Source organism: Clupea harengus, chromosome 20, assembly GCF_900700415.2.
Source record: "Clupea harengus chromosome 20, Ch_v2.0.2, whole genome shotgun sequence".
Taxonomy (NCBI): Eukaryota; Metazoa; Chordata; class Actinopteri; order Clupeiformes; family Clupeidae; genus Clupea; species Clupea harengus.
The window spans coordinates 26,137,809-26,156,054 of NC_045171.1; the positions used below are offsets into that span (position 1 = coordinate 26,137,809).

At 40.8% G+C, this 18,246-nt stretch overlaps 4 protein-coding genes across 4 annotated transcripts; 2 read left to right on the forward strand and 2 right to left on the reverse strand.

Annotated features, from left to right (window-relative positions):
* Positions 1–1,915: 1,915 nt before the first annotated feature.
* Positions 1,916–5,702, reverse strand: zbtb33 (zinc finger and BTB domain containing 33). The gene is made up of 2 exons (XM_012842120.3): positions 5,089–5,702; positions 1,916–4,204 (listed from the first exon to the last, which is right to left on the reverse strand). Exon 2 carries the CDS (start codon positions 4,200–4,202, stop codon positions 2,256–2,258), a length of 1,947 nt encoding a protein of 648 aa, XP_012697574.2. The 5' UTR covers positions 4,203–4,204; positions 5,089–5,702; the 3' UTR covers positions 1,916–2,255.
* Positions 5,703–5,887: 185 nt separating this feature from the next.
* nkap (NFKB activating protein) lies at positions 5,888–8,568 on the forward strand. Its single transcript, XM_012842123.3, has 8 exons — positions 5,888–6,595; positions 6,701–6,781; positions 6,866–6,921; positions 7,067–7,168; positions 7,272–7,314; positions 7,461–7,649; positions 7,801–7,950; positions 8,083–8,568. The coding sequence occupies exons 1-8, from the start codon at positions 6,252–6,254 to the stop codon at positions 8,255–8,257; spliced, it is 1,140 nt and encodes a 379-aa protein (XP_012697577.1). The 5' UTR covers positions 5,888–6,251; the 3' UTR covers positions 8,258–8,568.
* A 2,520-nt stretch (positions 8,569–11,088) lies between these two features.
* ndufa1 (NADH:ubiquinone oxidoreductase subunit A1) lies at positions 11,089–11,928 on the reverse strand. Its single transcript, XM_012842111.2, has 3 exons — positions 11,707–11,928; positions 11,285–11,374; positions 11,089–11,187 (listed from the first exon to the last, which is right to left on the reverse strand). Exons 1-3 carry the CDS (start codon positions 11,806–11,808, stop codon positions 11,167–11,169), a joined length of 213 nt encoding a protein of 70 aa, XP_012697565.1. The 5' UTR covers positions 11,809–11,928; the 3' UTR covers positions 11,089–11,166.
* Positions 11,929–12,349: 421 nt separating this feature from the next.
* On the forward strand, positions 12,350–17,442 carry upf3b (UPF3B regulator of nonsense mediated mRNA decay). Its single transcript, XM_012842135.3, has 10 exons — positions 12,350–12,594; positions 13,338–13,444; positions 13,529–13,635; positions 13,809–13,907; positions 13,999–14,109; positions 14,208–14,251; positions 14,363–14,551; positions 14,694–14,854; positions 15,074–15,389; positions 16,402–17,442. Exons 1-10 carry the CDS (start codon positions 12,481–12,483, stop codon positions 16,537–16,539), a joined length of 1,386 nt encoding a protein of 461 aa, XP_012697589.2. The 5' UTR covers positions 12,350–12,480; the 3' UTR covers positions 16,540–17,442.
* Positions 17,443–18,246: the final 804 nt, after the last annotated feature.

The following is an 18,246-nucleotide window of genomic DNA, read 5'->3' on the forward strand; positions in this document are numbered from 1 at the left end:
TAGCATTTGAAATGGGGATGGTGGCCCTGTGATATTCACATTCAGGTAGCTGGTGGCATGAAGATATGCACCTCCTTTGAAGACCCTGCCACATGATCAGAGAGGTGCTCAGCTGTTTCAGAAACACATCTCACATCATTTGGCATCCCCTTTACACCATGATACTGTTGATGGCTTTCTCAAAAGGAACTAAATCATCTGCAAGACAAAACATATTTTCCAGAAATGCCATCATCGTTGTCCACTATCAGTATGTTATGGTTATTGCCACAGTCTAGCCATATCACCATGAACTTGTAAATGTTGCCATTTTTCCTTTCAAGCATGTCAAACCAAATGTATAACTCAAGTATGAATTGTACATTACGCATTGTGCCTTTTTTTCTGGCCATGTCATTTCTGTAAGTGATTTACAGTACACACAAGGTGATATCAACTCTCTTTTAGTTCCACCCCTTATTGTGTTGAGGTGATGATGCACACTTGATCTATGAAAGTGATTTTTCAACTTGAAGAAATTGATTTGCCTGTCATTAAAATGTTTTTGTAAATCATCTCAATTGCTGCCTCAGCATTCAAAAGATAATTTGTCTAACACAATACAAACACATTGAGATGGCCTGAATAACTGTTGTCTATAAAGAAGCCTGCCAGAACATCAGAATATCAACAGTTCCATGCATATGACTAATGCAACACTATTTTACAGTGGTAGCCATAGTGTCTGAAAGGTTCTGAGCACCAGCACAAGTCACCTATGAGAATAGACAGTCAAGCATCCTCCTCACTGCCCATGATTTAGAAGACATGCGAGGTGCACAGAACTCCACTCGTTGAGAGAATGGGAGCCAGGCAATCAAAATAAACCAAAACCTCTCACACTGTGGAGATGAATTTTTATTCTGTATAGCACTAAGACCTAATAAATACATTTCAAAAGAAATATGTGTTAACTGGAGAAGGTCTTTAGTACAATTATGTACACAATACAAAGTTAATTTTGCTTCATACAGAATAAAAGCTAAAAGTGCTTTTATTTAGTAATTTGTGTCATACTGAAGCAATATCACCGAGCAGTATTATATCAGAAAATGGCAGTTTACGGTCCAACACAACTAAATACCAAAAAGACATACGGGGGAAAAAACACAATGAAGTAAGACATGACTCCTGATGCATGAGCCTTCATTATATGCTAACTCATAGAAAAACATGGAAAAGACAGAAAAATTCCTATGTTTCACTAATTCAAGGCAAAACCCCTGTTGAATAGTACTGAAAAGAAGAGCTTTATGCATCCTTAACAGCTGATTTGACGTACTGTTAGATTGGGACATATGACCAGCATATTAGCGTCATTTTGGTCTACAGTGAAAGGGGACAGACTTCATCACTGGTGCAAATGCAGAACGTTATTTGATTCTACCAAACCCTTCTATTCCTTCTATCAGTAATCCCATCCTCAAATACAACAGACCCTACGCCACCCTACACATCAGAGCTGGTGGCCAGGGCTCCCATGATGCTTTGCTGCACCACTCCTGCTCTTCTCAATGTTAGAGAACTTAGTGCAACGTCACCAATCATCAGTCTTTCTCTTCAAATCTTTACACAATCTCAACATTAACAACAATGTTCCATTTAGTAACATTCAACCCAGTGCTGGAAATTTTAAAGTCAAAATATATTAGTCTAATTTTCACTAAACGAATGGAGAAACGCACTGCTGCAGTGCTAATGGTTAATTCATACCTCACTGTTCTCTCATAATCTAAACACTTACAGACAATACACCAGTTATACATGTACAATACTTGGTTGTATGGAGGAAAAATGAGTCATGATTAAGTAAATTGGGATATCAATGATTTTCTTCATCAATGGAACCCACCCCCCCTCCCCCCCACCCCCACCCCCGGTATAAAAGTATGAAAGTGTCAACAGTACTCAGGATGAGAGGCCACACAGCAGACTAAGTAATGGCATTTGGTACCCTTTCAGAACATGGCATTAATTGTGTCATGGAGTTACTTGCTTGTCACAGTTCATCTAACAATACATGATTCCATGTAAATGAGGACACAGTAACATGACATTAGTCACGGTGCTTATGTCTGATGTCCATGTTGAATTCTCAATCTACTGCTGAACAGTCATATAGTAACGTCAAACTAAAAGTGGACCCACAAACATGATTCCCAAAAGAAACTCTTACGAGGAAGGCACACCCGTCCCAGAGCAGGGAACCCTTCACCTCAGTACGTCTCTGGTATGACAAACTCAAACTCTGATGAGCTCTCGGCGTTGGCACCAGGGCGCGGGTGCACTAAGGGTCGGGCATGTGCCCCAGGTCTTGTATGAGCATCTGGCTCCACAAAGATGTCATCCCAGCTCAGAATCTTACTCTGGCCTGAGGGCTGAAGTGCTTGGTTGGCAAAGTGTGCCCTCCCAGGATTGATGTGCTGAACAATGCCTTCCTCGTTGATGACCGGAATGCCCCCTGCGTTCTCAGACACGTAAGAGTAGGGCTTGAACTGCAGAGTCTTACAGGGCAGGAGACGGTACAAGTTGTTTTCATTGTCATCTTTCTCTTTCCTGCCGGATGGGTCCTGGTTGTGGGTCTGTTTACAGTGGGAGGAGAGCAGCTGGTAGTTCATGAATGTCTCGCTGCACAGCAGACACTGGTACCTGCGCTCACCAGTGTGGCTGATTTCATGCTTCGTTCTGTACTCTGCCAAGGCAAAGACTTTGTCGCAATAATGGCATGGGTACTTCTTCTCCCAGGAATGGGTATTAAAATGCCGTCTGAGACTTGTCAGACACACATATGGTCGCTTGCAGACAATACACACATAAAAGGTCTTGCCATCCATGATGAGCTCGTAGTGATCCTCAGACTCCATCTTTGCTTTCTTTTTTCCGGGGCCACGGGGTGAGAGGTTAGATGCGTCTCCTGTGCCATGAGTGGACTTCCTGCCAACACCGGCTCTTGAGTCCCCTTCTCCAGGATCCTCTTTGACTGGGACGATGTCATAGGTGTTCTCTCCAATGTTGGCGTACACCTTGCATCCTGTAGACAGCGAGTCAATCTCTGAAGCTTTGTCTAACGTTATTGTCTTTTTGGCCGGAACAACAGTTTGGGGGATGCTCACGCCAGGGCTGTTTTTGGCCCCAACAGGCACCCGCACATCAGACAGTTGAATTTTGCCCTGTCGGTCTGGAGATTGCTCTAGTATAGTGGTCACCTTCTTCTTCTGAACTCCAAGGACTTCATTATTATCGACAGGCAGGGAAGGGCTGTGGAGCTCAGACGTGAGGCTGTTTGTGCGCACTGGTGTGGTGGGCTGGCTGTGACTGGAGGATCCTCCGGGAGAGCTGGGAACACTGGTGATGCTGTCTGGAGACATCAGGGGCCCCGAGAGGGACACAGGCTCTCGCTGGGAGGGACTTTTCCTCTGCAGAGACACTTTCCCTCCATCTGCCTTCCCAGTCATGGGATCCTTCTCCTTTCCCTCCAACTCTTTTGAGGCATCCTGATCTACTTCCTTAGATGGCTCGCTCCCCCCTTTTTTAGAGTGTCCCTCCTCAGCATCTACATCTATAATTTCAGAGGATTTGCTATTGGAACTTCCCTTTGGTGGCTCTGATGTGGAAACAAACAGAACATCATCATTGTCTGCCTCTTTGTCAGCACTGCCACTGGACATATTGAATTCTTCTGCAGAAAGGGAAAATGACTCTGTGATAATGGGCATGGTCTTTGTGCCAGATTCATTCTTCTCTGAGCTAGAGCCACTGCCGTCGACATCTTTTGACAAGCCAGGTAAGCCCTTTACCTGAGAGAGTGGCACACCTAAATTTGCAATGAACTTTACACCCAAAATTTGGCCAGCTGAAATCAAATCCTCAAGTTTGTCAGAGCGGACTCTACTGATTTTGGAGCTGTAGATATAATTTAAAATCTCCTCAAATATTTCTGACTTGATAAAATTCAACTCAATCACCTGTCCAGCAACAGAGAAGAGCTGTCGAAAGTAAGTACTGGATGCTGACAACATTATCTTGTGTGCTTTAAATTTACGATCCTGGACAATGATAGTGACATCACAGAACAATCCATTATTTCTCTGTTCATTGATCGACTTCAGCACTGATGCAGGAAACTGGGTATCAGTTGCTGAAATCAGCTTTAAGCTCGACATCCCTGCAAGAAGCAAATCAGGAGAAATAGATTAATTATTTTAGTATATTTCAAGAGCAAGTGCGAGTAATACACAATAGATTAATTCATTAATAACTTCCACAAAACATTAGGCAATTTTCTACCTGACAAATGATCAAAGACTCTAACAACTCACACAATGCAGTAGCATGTCATGAAATGAAAACGTTGATCAAACTACAACATGCATACATTTTAATTGACAACTTCAAATGACTTTCACAAAACATGTGACACAAGGACTGAAATGATATTGTCCTGTAACTCCGCTAATATTGTATTATTCTTAGCTATGCTAACACTGGTGTTTCATCGAACTACCACAAATTGCACCACGGTGGCTAATGTAGCCAATCCATACAGTAAAGTCCAATTACTTTTATAATAAACCCTACTTGAATAACGTTACCCGCCATTTCTTACTTCGGGTAAAAGTTAGCTTGGTCGCTACTTAGTAAAATCCGTTCATGATCACAGTGTTAACCGTAGGGGCCTTGGCTTACTTGGTTACTTCAAACCTAAACTTCGCTAGTGCTTGCTAGCTATAGCTAACTAGCAAGTGGAAAACGAACTGTTCCAACTTATCTGGTGTCTTTCACAGCTATAGATATCAGATTGTATACGTTGTGATGCACTGTACAGACTAGTCAATTCGCTTCACATCTCTTATATCTACATCTTAATTAAAGCGTGTAGATAGCTAACGTTCAATCTAACCAGTGCTTCCTAGTTAACGTTATATCTTCCATGATATAACGCAGGTTGCGGCCTAGCGGCTAGCTAGCTCGTGTATTTTATTACGGTAAAATGATACCCTGTTCGCAAAAACATAACAAAAGGTTGTTAAGATGTCATTCATCTTTTACCTGCAACGCCAAGCCTGCTTACTTTGATGTCACCCAATTATAAAAATGACAGCGGGTGATATCGCTTTGGACAACAAAACGTTTCCTTTCTTGTTCCAGACAGTCGGAGCAACCTGCCACGCAATGCATGACCAACAGGAGTCGCATACCGATTTGTTTAGATTATGCGTGCTACGCAAGTTAATTATGCCAATAATATGTCATTTATAATGTATTAGGAAGCTGACAGAATCTAAGGTCGCCCCTATCTAAGCGCTTCTGACAACGGTTACTCAAAGCATTTTAATGATAGAATAAGGCAAATGTCGTGCAAGTGTGAGAACACTTTTTGAGTCTGTAAGGAATCGTATTCAATACGTTTTCCTTTTCCTCGAAGATAATCCTTTGTCATCAGTACCTAGTTCGCATAAACACCTTACTGAATGAACTTTTGTTCAGTCCACTAGGGTGTCCACTTTAAAACAAAATGTGGAACCTCCTTTGACGATTATTCTCTCAGGTTTTGTTTACAAAAGTTTCCTGTTCTTCTGTAGATGACATAAATAGGTAACAATTTCATTTCCGGTGAGTCGTTGATACTGAAGAATAATTGTCGAAATAAAAGTCAAGAGCATCTAACTTCGCCTGAACGTCGCTGTGTACCAAACGCTCTAACTGAATCAAATAAAACAAAATATTTATCATATGAATGAGCTACTTATACTCAGCACTACACTTCTTTGGACAATCGCCACTGCAAACAACCTTCACATTCAGAAACTTTTATTAGCTACTATTCGCTCCCCCCAGTCAACTTCCCTTTTAGTCGATTGTTGATGCTAGGTTCTCATGCTTTCTTAATCAGAGAAGGCGAATGTTTCGCTAAAGGCCAACGTTACAAAATGAAAGACTATAAATTCAGACTTGTGAGAAGTCAGTAAAATAAGGAATAGGTGTGGAGAGGTAGGAAGGGTACTTCTGCATTGATAATTGAGCAACCTAAAGACGTATTGACAGGCTTTGATACGTAGCGTTAGTCTAACGCAATTTTGCTACCAGCTAACGTCTAGCAATTCGCTTATCGTGACGCACTGTTTCTGTTAGCGACATAACGCCGTATTGTTAATGTGTGTGCGCTTGTTACAAGAGGTTATATGTATTTGAAATTTTGAAATTCAGCGAGGATGCCTGAGAATTATCGCCCAGAACATGACGCCAAAAACACAGAACCCAGCAGCCCTAAACGACGGCGTCACAGTCGATCAGGCAGTGGAAGTTCTCGTGAGTCAAGCCCTGGGGTGAAAAACTATAGATACGAAAACTATTTTGTCAAAGAAGAGCGTAAAAGCAGAGGTAAGCCAAGATTTCGGACGGCTAGTTCTCGTAGCCGCTCCAGATCTAGAGAGCGACCCAACTGGTCTGATCAGCGAGATCAGCGAGATAATCGGCATGGGCCTGCTCCGAGGTCTGAATACTACGATCACAGGGATGATGCCCAGCGCCAACGACAAGAAGCATTCAATGCAAGGTGATGCATGGAAAAAGAACTGAACGCTGTCACCCATTGCATATGGTCTTGTACTCTATCTTCCTTTAGTATAAGTAATGCTTATATTAGCTTTGATCTCTACAGGCGTTTACAAGAGCGAGAGCGAATTGGTGAACTGGGATCACCAGAAGTCTGGGGATATTCACCAAGAGTGAGAGATCCAGAGTAAGTGTTAACCGTGCTGATATGATATTACAAAAAAATGAAATGACTGTTCGAGTTTAACATCTTATTGTGTCTGTTATATAGTTCAGATGAGCACACCCCAGTTGAAGAGGATGTGAAAAACAACCCAAGTTCTGAAGGTTTGAATTTCTTGTAACATAGAGAACTTTTGGAGAATTCAATATCATACATATACTTACACACTATACTATATGGTGACGCATACGGTTTCATAATTGGTTTCATAACGTTAATAACAAATCTTTTATTTTTACTGTATCATAGAAGACAAGAAGAAAAAGAAAAAGAAGAAGAAGAAGTCGAAGTCAAAGAAAAAGAAAAGCAAGAAACACTCTGAGGACAGTGAATCAGGGAGTGACTCAGAAGGTATGTAGGCATGTCCACTGCCATTTACGGATCAATTCATCCCTCGAATGATGGATTACATTTATTTAGTGCTCTCCATGATAACTAGATGTTTGTTTTGCAGAAGAAGATGTGAAAAAGAAGAAAAAGAAGAAGAAAAGCAAGAAGTATATACATACATACATACATACATACATACATACATACATACATACATACCTCAAGCTATATAAGATGTTTTTACTTTTCTTGCATGGTAGTGGAAAAGAGGGGAATTAAGATCTCATGACATCACAACTGATTCCTCCTCCAGGAAGAAGTCCAAGAAGAAGAAGGCCAAGAAGAGTCACAAAGAATCCAGCAGCTCTAGCAGTGACCAGTCTGAAGAGGAGGAGGACGACATTAATGACGATCTCTGGGTGGAGAAGAACGGTCTGAACGAAGTCATGGTGGGCCCCGAGACTCCACTCACCCACCTGTCCCAGGATGACAAGCCTCTGGAGTGAGTAGTTTGCCACCGCACAAGTCTGATGGTGACCTCCTGTTTGGGTGTATTTTCATGTGTTTTACCATGATTGTTATTCACTCTAATAATATATGCGTGGAGGAAGGAGTTTCCTTTAACATCCCTGCCTTGTTGTTCCTCCAATCAGCTTTGGGCACGCCCTCCTGCCAGGAGAGGGTGCAGCCATGGCAGAGTATGTGAAAGCAGGGAAACGGATCCCAAGGAGAGGTGAAATCGGACTGACCAGTGATGAAATCGCATCTTATGAAGTTTCTGGTTATGTTATGAGTGGTAGCAGGTAAGAATGTCCTTGTTCAGTTCTGGTTGTGTTTACAGTTGTAGGCTATAAGTTATTTATGATCATGGTTGGGATTGTTACGTTTTTTTCTGCTGACATGGACGATTAATGCCATAACTTTCCACCCCTCAGACATCGTCGTATGGAAGCTGTGCGTCTGAGAAAGGAGAACCAGATCTACAGTGCTGATGAAAAGAGAGCCCTGGCGTCTTTCAACCAGGAGGAGAGAAGGAAGAGGGAGAGCAAGATTCTGTCCAGCTTCAGAGAAATGGTGTATAGAAAGACAAAAGGCAAAGAACAGAAATAAGGAATGTTGTACTTTTATGATGTCTTTGCTATTTTAATTGTATCTGTGCAGGTAAATTGTGGTGTGGGGTTACCTGCAATATTACCATGTACATTTTGTTAATAGCTTTCAAAGGCTTTAAAGATACACTGAAGATGTACTGAAACACATGTTCATTGACACTTCACTGATCTTTCTTTATTAGGCCTGCTGTCATTCATATTTGAGCCTGTAGACACATACAGAATGGGCATTTTTTTGTAAGGGAAAAGAGTATTTGAGGGGATTTTTGTCCTTGTATTTTGAATTTTAATAAACATTTTGGTGAAAATCAACCTTTTGCTTCATTCATACAGTAATTATGTAGGATCTGAATTAAATTCACATTAACTTAATGGGTCTGTGTTAACCAAGAGGATTTGTCTGTGTCAAAGATCACTCTTAGAAAATGTGTAGTAGCATAACTAAGCTGAGCTTTTATTTCTTTTAAGATCATGTGAAAATATGTCAAGCAAAGCAATATGAGGTGGTAATTATTTTATGTTTGATATAAAGTCCCTGCGTTAGTTACAAAGAAAAGGTTTTGTCATAGAGAACATCCAGAAATTGTGGTTGCATGTAAAAATTACTTCATTATTTAATGACAAAATAAATAGCATTAAATACATTTAATTTCTATAACTGCTAATAAGTGATTGCAAAGAATATCAAGATGAAAAGCTTTGCCTGGAGAGGAGTCATTTTCCTGATCCCGCAAATATATTGACTGGAAGCATAAGAAGAAATTCAACACTTGTCATATGCCTGAAGCTTGGCTCCTGTTGGAGTTATGGTGACATCGTAAAACCATACTTCAAGCAATAACTACTTTAACCACCGTTATACACGTAAAACTCTTGTCACCCCAGTTGAAAAGGTATGGCTATACTCCCTGGTATGATTTTATGAACAATAAAAGTATATCTTGATTTTTGTTCAGTCTACAGATAAAACTGGATTCCCTCTTCTTTTAAGCCATCTCATATGATGTTCTCTAAACCATCGGATATTATCATTGGCCATGCCAAATAAAATGCATCGCTGCTAAATCTCAGAAAAACTAAAACTTTTTTTTAATGAGACAGCCACACTGGCATTGTGTGCACCATCGTGAATATACATAGTAACGTTAAGCCCACCATGGATATCTAGACACATGCAGGAGATTTGAATCAATGGAATACATTAGTGAATATTTTAGAATTCTTTTTTGAATTCTCTTGTGAAGTTTCATTTGAACCTCTGTGAAACTGCAGTTAGTGCTGAATTGCTGGCTTTGTTTTCATGGTCTGTCATCCGGGACTCAGTGATGGTGAAGGATGGACTCACAGAATGACTGAGATTCTCAGTGTAGAGAACTGACCAAAATGAAAGAACATAGAATCAGTCTTGCAAATATCATACATCATATGTAAATATCACATAAACATCATATATAGGACCTACAGTGGTATCCATCATTAAATTCATAAGATATTATCTCTAACTGATCAACAACTGACTTCTGACAAATGGTATGTTGCAAAGCAAAACCTTGATGCTCAGCACGTAGCAGTAAAGCAGAACTAATGTGATGGGAACACAAACCATAGTCCACAAGTACAAGCAAACATCCTGTGCCGGCAAAATTACATTTCCATTTCACGTGTGTGGAATAACTACCCTGGCCTAGATATTGGCTGCCTGGAAACATCAAGCCCTGTGACACTCTAGGAGGGATCATACGGGCAATAACATCCCTGCAGCTATGGAACAAGCCATTTGGTGCACCTTGAATAGTCTGCTGCAGTCTCCATTATCAGAGAACCGACCAATAGCACATTTCTGACATCTGTGTAACCATATGGAAACATTTTCAGCTCATGTGTTCTGCGAGGTCTCACCAGTGAGGGAATCAGCCTGCTGAATGGTTGACCCCGGTAGGCTAGTCTCATGAGTGAGTGATGAATTCCCCTGGCTGGACAAAAATGTAGAACTGGTGTCCAGGTCAGAATGATCTGCAGGTAATGGTACCGAGACTAGATTAGGTGTTTTAGAGGGTGTACAGCCCATGTTGAAGCGCTGTTGTTGTTGGAGGCATGAAGTAGACTGCTCTTAATCTGTTCCGCATGAGTTTTAGTTTCGCCTTCTCTCGAGTCGGTCCCTCCTTCTCTTCACCCACTTGATTATCTTTCGTTAAGTTTTATGGTCCTTGGCCAGAGAGCATATTACCCTTGCTGGGGACAGAGGGCTGAGAAAATGTAGTTCTTGAAGACACGTTACACCCCAAAAGAGCCTAAAACCATTTGGGTTTATTCAAAAGGTACACATCACAGCCACCAAGTTTTTGCACAAATATCACACCGTTCCTCCAGTCTGCATGCGTTTTATTAGAGTCATAAATAGTTAAAAATGGGAAGTTGTTTCATAAAACTGTCCACATTACAACCTTTTGTATGTTCAAAGTCCATTTTGTTTAGATTTAACAAATTCATTTTTTTAAATGTCCTCCCCTTCATTAAAAATGGCTCTTTTTTCCATTTATAGAATCAAAAGTTAGTCTATCTTTTTCTTGTATGAATTCTGCAATGATATGTTGGGTTCTCACTGTTTACTTCTCAGGTCAAATGTTCTCTTTTCCATTATATATTGTGGGTAAGTCAATTTGGTCTTCACAATTACTTTTATCTAAACACAAAAATACAGCTAAGATCTGCTCTCAGGGCTGCGTAACCTACAGTTCTGTAACACGTAACATTAATTGTGATTTTTAAAATGATAATTCTGTATTATTTTTGACATGTTGATAAAGTTTTAAACACATGGACAACAAATATCTGTTAACATAACTTTATTTTACGATTGCTCAGCACAACTGTACATCCTTTCATAGGGAGGGGGGTCCAAGTGCTTCAGGGAATGTTTTCAAGACCCTGTATGTGAAAGAAATGTGGACAAATGAGGCACATATTTAGATATAAGAAGTTGTTCAAACTCAATTTGCTAGCTAGACCACACTGAAGGACAAACCTTAGATTGAAAATGCTGTCCAGTTCCAGAAACCCGCCTGTCTCTCTCCAACAAATACCACTGATAAGGAATTCGGGCAAGTCTCTTCTCCTGTTGAAAATGAAAATGAACGTTACGTTAACAGACTAACTTGGGTAATGATCATTCTGATAAGCTGCTCGAGTGATCTACAACTATTTGTACGCACAGGCTAGGGTAATAATGAACTGTCAGTACAGTACAGTCTTGGGCACAATCATTTAAGTTAACCATGTCAAGCAAGCCGGATAGTTAGACAAGGTATCTACTGGTACACAGCTTTTAAAGGCTGATTATGATATTCTGAAACACTAATGTAACCAACATACCTAAAGGTTAGTAATGGATAAGAAAACATTAGCAAGCTAGTACGGTATCTATTTAGCTACCTTCGCAGCACTCACCTTGCCACCATTTGTGAATTTATGAATATTGCTTGTAGCAATGCCAGGGATCATCAGACAAACAGTCATAATGGCGAACCCCGGTATTATTTCATACCACATGGCCGCAACGTTAAATACAGACTACGTATTGGTGTTATTTTCTGTTTGGTTGCTGTAAGCTAAGATGTCTCCCCGATGGGACAAACTACGGTCATTCTACCACTTCCGAAATGAATCCCAACATCCTGTTTGTGTCTTGCAACGTTTTGTTTGATAGCGTCACCTGCTGGTTGATTAAAGTGCTACCGTCACCCAGGCAGATGAGACAGGCAGAGCCCGTCTACGGTCAGAAAGAAAGAGTTCAAGTAACACAGTCCTTCAGAAATTATATGAATTACGCCACCACTTCATAAAAAAAGGACACATTTCTGGCTCATCCAAAGAGCACCCAAGAAATAAAGTGCACCACTGAAGTACTGAAAAAAAAAGTTCAGAAATGTAAAGCGGAAATGGAAAGCACCATTTTTTTTTAAATATATATATGGATTTATATATATATATATTTATATATGTATACACACATAGGTAGGATGAGGTATATCGAGTTCTATCATCATTGATGGTTTAGAGGAATTTATTATAAAATTTCATTTTCACTAAGGCTATTGCTGGTCAACCTAGCTTGCTGTTGTCAGGAAAGTTCAGAGGGGGCTGTTCAGTAGCAACACAAATAGTTGAGCACCTGTTTACTAACCACGATTAGTGTTTGCTAGACGACGGGACTGCATAACAATGAAAGAAGACAAAGAAAATACTCGTCCGAGAGAGAAAAAAGTGGAGATTAAATGTGAAGAAAATGAAAAGCCCGATAAGCCATGTAAAGAGAGAAAGGAGGCAATGACCAAGGTAAATTACCATTAGCTAGTTAGCTTATCTTATTACCAACTTAGCTAACAAATATCTGGCCGTCTCAGACTTGTTTTTTTTAGAAACTGACGTTATCTACTCTTGCATATCTGACCTTAAATGTTAAAGAACAGATAGTGTCTTAGTTTGTGTGGCTGTATGGGCACTTCATTTAGGACTCAACAACAAAGTTGTTCTCTATTTTAGGTAGCTCAGTTAAGTATCGATACCTAGCTAGCATAGTGAGCTAACGTTAACTGTAGCAACGTATTTCAGCAATGTCGTTGAAATGAGTAATGTTCGTGTTTGAATTCAAAACAAATACGTAATAGTGATCGGTAAGTTGCAGATTGTGTATGTGTTTAATTAATTGTGACACCAATTCGTCGTAGTCTACGATGCAGCTCCTTTAAAGTGACAGTAAAGCTGAGATAGCCGTTAGCGATACAGCTAACTGTAGCTGGCTGCGCAAGTTACGTGATGGATTTAACTTGGATCATGTTATCTGCATAGTGACTTTGCGTTCTGTTTAACCTTTTAGCCAGCGAACGTTATACTTTTATGACTGCAAATTTGAGTTATTCCCAGCGCAATCTGTCCCACTATTTGTTACCCTTTCTTCCAGTTTCAGATAACGATAGCTAGTTAAACCAAAGCTAATGAAGGTAACCCGTAGAGACCTGAGTGTAAAAACATTGAAAACAGTTTCTGAGAATGACATCAGTATTTGTATTTGTGGCAAGATTATCATCCGACGTCTCCCTCCGAGTTTAACAAAGGAGGAATTACAAGAGCAGCTTCAACCCTTGCCTGAAGTTGACTACCTTGAGTTCTTTTCCAACGACACTAGGTAAGCTCTTGTGGAACTAGTGTTATTGGTCACGTTGGCATCTGTGGTTAGAAGCCTAGCTCATGACGTTTTCTGCCTTTTCAGCCTATTCCCACACCTCTTCTCCAGAGCATACCTAAATTTCAAGAATCAAGATGACGTTGTACTCTTCAGAGATCGCTTTGATGGATATGTCTTTATCGACAGTAGAGGTGAGGCCATACACTATGCTCAAGATACACATTCTTTCAGTCTGTCGAAATTCCATCTTTTCTGGTGATTTGACTGTGAAAATAACCACTTGTACAGTTACAAATCCTTTAAATAATATAAATGATATCAGTGTGCAGATGTGTGATATACTTGGTTTGTATATTTGTCATAGGTCAGGAGTATCCAGCAGTTGTGGAGTTTGCTCCATTCCAGAAAATTGCCAAAAGGAGGAGCAAGAAAAAGGATGCCAAAATTGGAACAATTGAAGAAGGTTGCCTTTTAAGAACTAGTACTGTTATCATATGGTGAAGTCATTGGGTCTCAATCTCATGCATGATATTTCTCACACCTCTTATGCACAGATGGTGATTACAAGAAGTTCTTGGAGTTGTACAATGGAGACGATGAGAAGCTGACCTCTACACCAGAGACTCTGCTTGAGGAGATAGAGGCTAAAACCAAAGAACTTATTGGTATATTTATACCTATATTTATAAGTATATTTCTGTCTGTGGCAAAGTAAAACACTTTCAAAAGACCTTATATCTTTTCTTTTCTCCATCTAAATCAGCTAAGAAGACCACTCCTCTCTTGGACTTCCTTAAGAATAAACAGGTAAAACCCTTTCTCTGATCAGAAGTGCTCCCATACTATTTCTTGAAGAGTTTCTGAACAAAAGTTCATCGGCTGCTGTGTTACGTTTTAAAAACTGCCTTAATAATCCAGAGAATTAGGGAGGAGAAGAAAGAAGAGCGGAGAAGGAGGGAGCTGGAGCGAAAGCGCTTGCGGGATGAAGAACGACGCAAGTGGAGAGAGGAGGACAGACGGAAGCGGAAGGATGTGGAAAAATCAAAAAAAGGAGACAGAGCCTCTGAAAAGGACAAGGAACAGTCTAAGGAAGAGCCCAAGATCAAGGTACTGTTTGTGTTTCTATGGTCCAGTAACAGGGTGCATGAATGATGAATGAAGCCTTATCCTACTCACTCTCTGATGCCTTAATGTTTGAAGTTCACTGTTTCATATTAAGACTCACATTTTGTATGTCTTTGTTTCATAGCTCCTGAAGAAGCCTGACAAAGCTGATGAGGGGGAGACTGAGAAGCCCAGAGAGAAGGTGAAGAGAGTGGAGCGAGAGAAGTTCAAGGAGGACCGAGCTCCTGGATGCTCTGACATTAAGAAACGCCAGAATGGAGAAAACCGAGAGGACAGGCCAAGAAAGTGAGCTCTAAAAACGTTATGAATGGGTTCAACAGATTTGTTTTGATAGTCAACATAAAAACAGGATTTGACCAACTTCTCCTGTTCTTGAATACACACCAAGCAATGTGTTTCAAGGTGGACACCAACCTAGTCAGTACAGATTACTTTGGCAGCCCACTTCACTTTAAAGTTCGATTTTTATATTGGGTAGAAAACAATTGTGCTTTGTCTTTGAAGGTTGGATGAAGAGGGCCGCAAAGACTACAGAGATCGGGATGCAGACCAGCTGAGAGAGCGAGACCGGGAACGCCGCCAGAAAGAGAAGGAGCGAATCAGACGACAGGATGAGGACCGGCGTAGGAGGAGAGATCGCCATGATGGAGAGAACACCTTCAAGAAGCGAGACGATGAGGGGAGGAAAGATAGAGAGCGTTGGGAGAAACGGAGAAATGAAAACAGTGGGGAATCCTCCAGTCATGCCGATAAACCAGACAAGTCTTCCAAAGACCACAAGAAGGAAGAAGGTCTCAAAAGAGACAAGCTGAGGAACAAGGTAATACTCAAAACTATGTGTGCATCTGCTCCATGTACAGTGTCAATCAATCTATAATTATTTTGCTTATTGTCATTTTTTTGCCGCTGTGCTGTTGACAAGTAACATGCTTTAATTTGTAATAATGTATAGATTTGTATCAATTTCAGAATAAACATGAGTTACTTTTGACTATAAGATACATCATGCTGCAATGTGGTGTATGTAAGCCCTTTCAAACGCCAAAGATTATAGTACTCTGAAGGCTGATCTCTGGACTACTGGACTAACATACTGCCAAGCATGCATACTTGATTTCTGCACATTATCTTTTGTACATCACATCAGGAGAAGGATAGTTGATATCTGTGTGAATGCAACAGTGCAGATGGTATTTGACTAGAGAACATTAACCATGTGTGCAGAGGTTGCATACATTCAGTTGTCAACACCTGTGCAGAAAGGTGCCCAGGGTTGTTTCATGGGACAAGATGTAATGGCTCTTCTGCCCACAGGGTAGATAAGAGTGCAGGTGTAGAAAGGTTCAATCTCACAACCTCAGTGCTCTGGATGTGCTAATCACTCTCCGTATCATTTGGGTTGGCCCATTAGCATCATATATCCCAAAGGAATCCATCTGAATGGTGGGCCAATCACTATAACGGTCACTATAAAGGAATCCATCTGAATGGTGGGCCAATCACTATAACGGTCACTATAAAAGAATCCATCTGAATGGTGGGCCAATCACTATAACACTAATGAAGAAATGAGGGATGGCATTGCCAGTCCACATTGAATTACCTTTGTGTTTGTTTGTACCTTACCGTACTTAAATATGGAAACAGAGAGTAAGATGTATTTAAACTTATTTCTATGAACATGATTGATAGATCCTTATCAGGTTTACAAAAAGACTGCCCAGCGTTGCATGCCTTGTGTTTGCATTGTGACTTGTTGTCACACAGCACATATGACACTGGTTGCGTATGCGATCGCTACGGTACTGTAACAGTTTTTTCTGTTCTCCCAGGACCGGCCTGCCATCCAGCTCTACCAGCCCGGTGCCAGGAGCCGCAACCGGACCGGAGGGCCAGCGGGCGACACTCATGTGGCCAACAAGAAGGCTGACGGTGAAGGCAGGAACACCCAGGAGAAGGGGGAGGAGTGAACAGGCTTAGATACATCAGCGCTAGGCCTGTTGGCCAAGGCAGAGGGGCTTTTGCTCAGGTGCAAAGGGTGTTGCAATGGGATGTGTTGGGTGCCCACGACATTTGCACCTCTAGGACTGGGCAGTTCCTCACCCTCTAGCTCCCTTTTTGGAAAGATGGCAAACAAAGATGGATAGGCCCTCAAGTGCCTGAATGAACCACTCTTGATTGTGTCAATGAGAAAGGCAAGGGGAAAATGCAATCCATTAAGGATGGATATAGCTGAACATTGGGTTAGGAGAAAGGAAAAACCAAAGTCATTTCACAATGTCAGCTCAGAAGTGACCTTACTGTTTATACATAGCCAAAATCGCTGCACCATACAGCCACACAGTGTATTCAAAAGGTACTTCTGTAAGCTTAGAGCACATTCCTGTTTTAGTAATGCAAGAAGACATGGAAAGAGTTCTGCAGTATTTCACTAGACATCCATTGTAAACTTTACTTTGCTTCCCTAGGCTTTATGTCCCAATTAGAACCGTTCTGTGAGTCTTTAGATGACCTACTTGCCATTATCCTCTGTCTATTTCTGAGAGCCATGTTTGTCATATTACTAAATTCTGATATAAGCATTTGCTCTTGTCAACATTTTCCATCCTTGGATGCAAACTATCAGGCTAGGACCATACTCAGTGGCCTTCTCTACCCTTGCAGATGAGGGATTGCTCATGTGCAAAATAATGCTGCACCACATCAAACCACAAACTTCTTCTCACTCATACTTTCCTTATACCCTTAGCTAGCCATAATTTACATAATTACACCAGTTTAAGAGGTCATTATATTTTACTTTTATGATTGCTACAGCCATGTAAACACAAAACTGAATGAGATTTTTTTTTGTAATAAACCGTTGAACATCATTGTGGTATGTGGATTTCATTTCAAAGGGAAGGTGGGTTGAATGCGAGAACATTTATTTTCAGGTTTTCCGTAGGACGGTCTTCAACATTTGAGTCAAAATTGATCTGTTCCCTTAAAAGCAAAGTCCATGATTCTAATCAAATACCTTTTGTGTGGTCAAATTCAGTTAATTTGTCCTCGCCGTCTTCTTAGCTGTCTGTTCAGTGTGCAGTCAAGAAAAATACTGTTTGTCCCAGCCCATCAACATTTGATTGGCTGTTAGGCTCAAATGGCAACTGTTCTCCAGATATTGTGGACTGAACCTTTTTAATGGCAGCAGTAGATGATGTTAGTGGATGCCCAAACCACGGTTCCATTTGCTTGACAGGTGTGTGTTGCTGAACTCCAGCTGAATAGGAGACCCAGAGCTACATACATACAATTTACATATTTACACCAGTTTAAGAGGTCATGATTGCTACTTGTAAACAAAACTGGATGAAAACTTTTTCCCCTAATAAACCGTTGAACATCATTGTGGTATGTGGATTTCATTTCAAAGGGAAGGTGGGTTGGTAGTAAGTAAACACATATTTGGTAAAATACATTTATACACTACTGAGTGTGGAATCACTGAGAAATGTTCTTGTTTTTGAAGGAAAATCTCACCTATTTCAAGCAGCAATAAGGAGTTCTGTTCCAAAACTAGAAAGCTAACTACTTAAAAGGCATGCACACGTCTTGCAAACACCACCAACAGCCCAGTTGACACTGATAGAAGCTTGCCAACACACTAACTGGTGTCTTTTGGCAGTATAGTTGGC

What these genes read in the sequence shown, in the direction of transcription:
- ndufa1 (XM_012842111.2), bottom strand. Translation starts at nt 11,808, where the DNA reads ATGTGGTATGAAATAATACCGGGGTTCGCCATTATGACTGTTTGTCTG. An exon ending in AATTCACAAATGGTGGCAAG is followed by an intron (nt 11,375 to 11,706) that starts GTGAGTGCTGCG and finishes CATTTTCAACAG; the next exon opens with GAGAAGAGACTTGCCCGAAT. An exon ending in GACAGCATTTTCAATCTAAG is followed by an intron (nt 11,188 to 11,284) that starts GTTTGTCCTTCA and finishes TTTCACATACAG; the next exon opens with GGTCTTGAAAACATTCCCTG.
- upf3b (XM_012842135.3), top strand. Translation starts at nt 12,481, where the DNA reads ATGAAAGAAGACAAAGAAAATACTCGTCCGAGAGAGAAAAAAGTGGAG. An exon ending in TTCTTTTCCAACGACACTAG is followed by an intron (nt 13,445 to 13,528) that starts GTAAGCTCTTGT and finishes CTGCCTTTTCAG; the next exon opens with CCTATTCCCACACCTCTTCT. An exon ending in AATTGGAACAATTGAAGAAG is followed by an intron (nt 13,908 to 13,998) that starts GTTGCCTTTTAA and finishes TCTTATGCACAG; the next exon opens with ATGGTGATTACAAGAAGTTC.
- zbtb33 (XM_012842120.3), bottom strand. Translation starts at nt 4,202, where the DNA reads ATGTCGAGCTTAAAGCTGATTTCAGCAACTGATACCCAGTTTCCTGCA.
- nkap (XM_012842123.3), top strand. Translation starts at nt 6,252, where the DNA reads ATGCCTGAGAATTATCGCCCAGAACATGACGCCAAAAACACAGAACCC. An exon ending in CAGGATGACAAGCCTCTGGA is followed by an intron (nt 7,650 to 7,800) that starts GTGAGTAGTTTG and finishes TCCTCCAATCAG; the next exon opens with CTTTGGGCACGCCCTCCTGC. An exon ending in TATGTTATGAGTGGTAGCAG is followed by an intron (nt 7,951 to 8,082) that starts GTAAGAATGTCC and finishes TCCACCCCTCAG; the next exon opens with ACATCGTCGTATGGAAGCTG.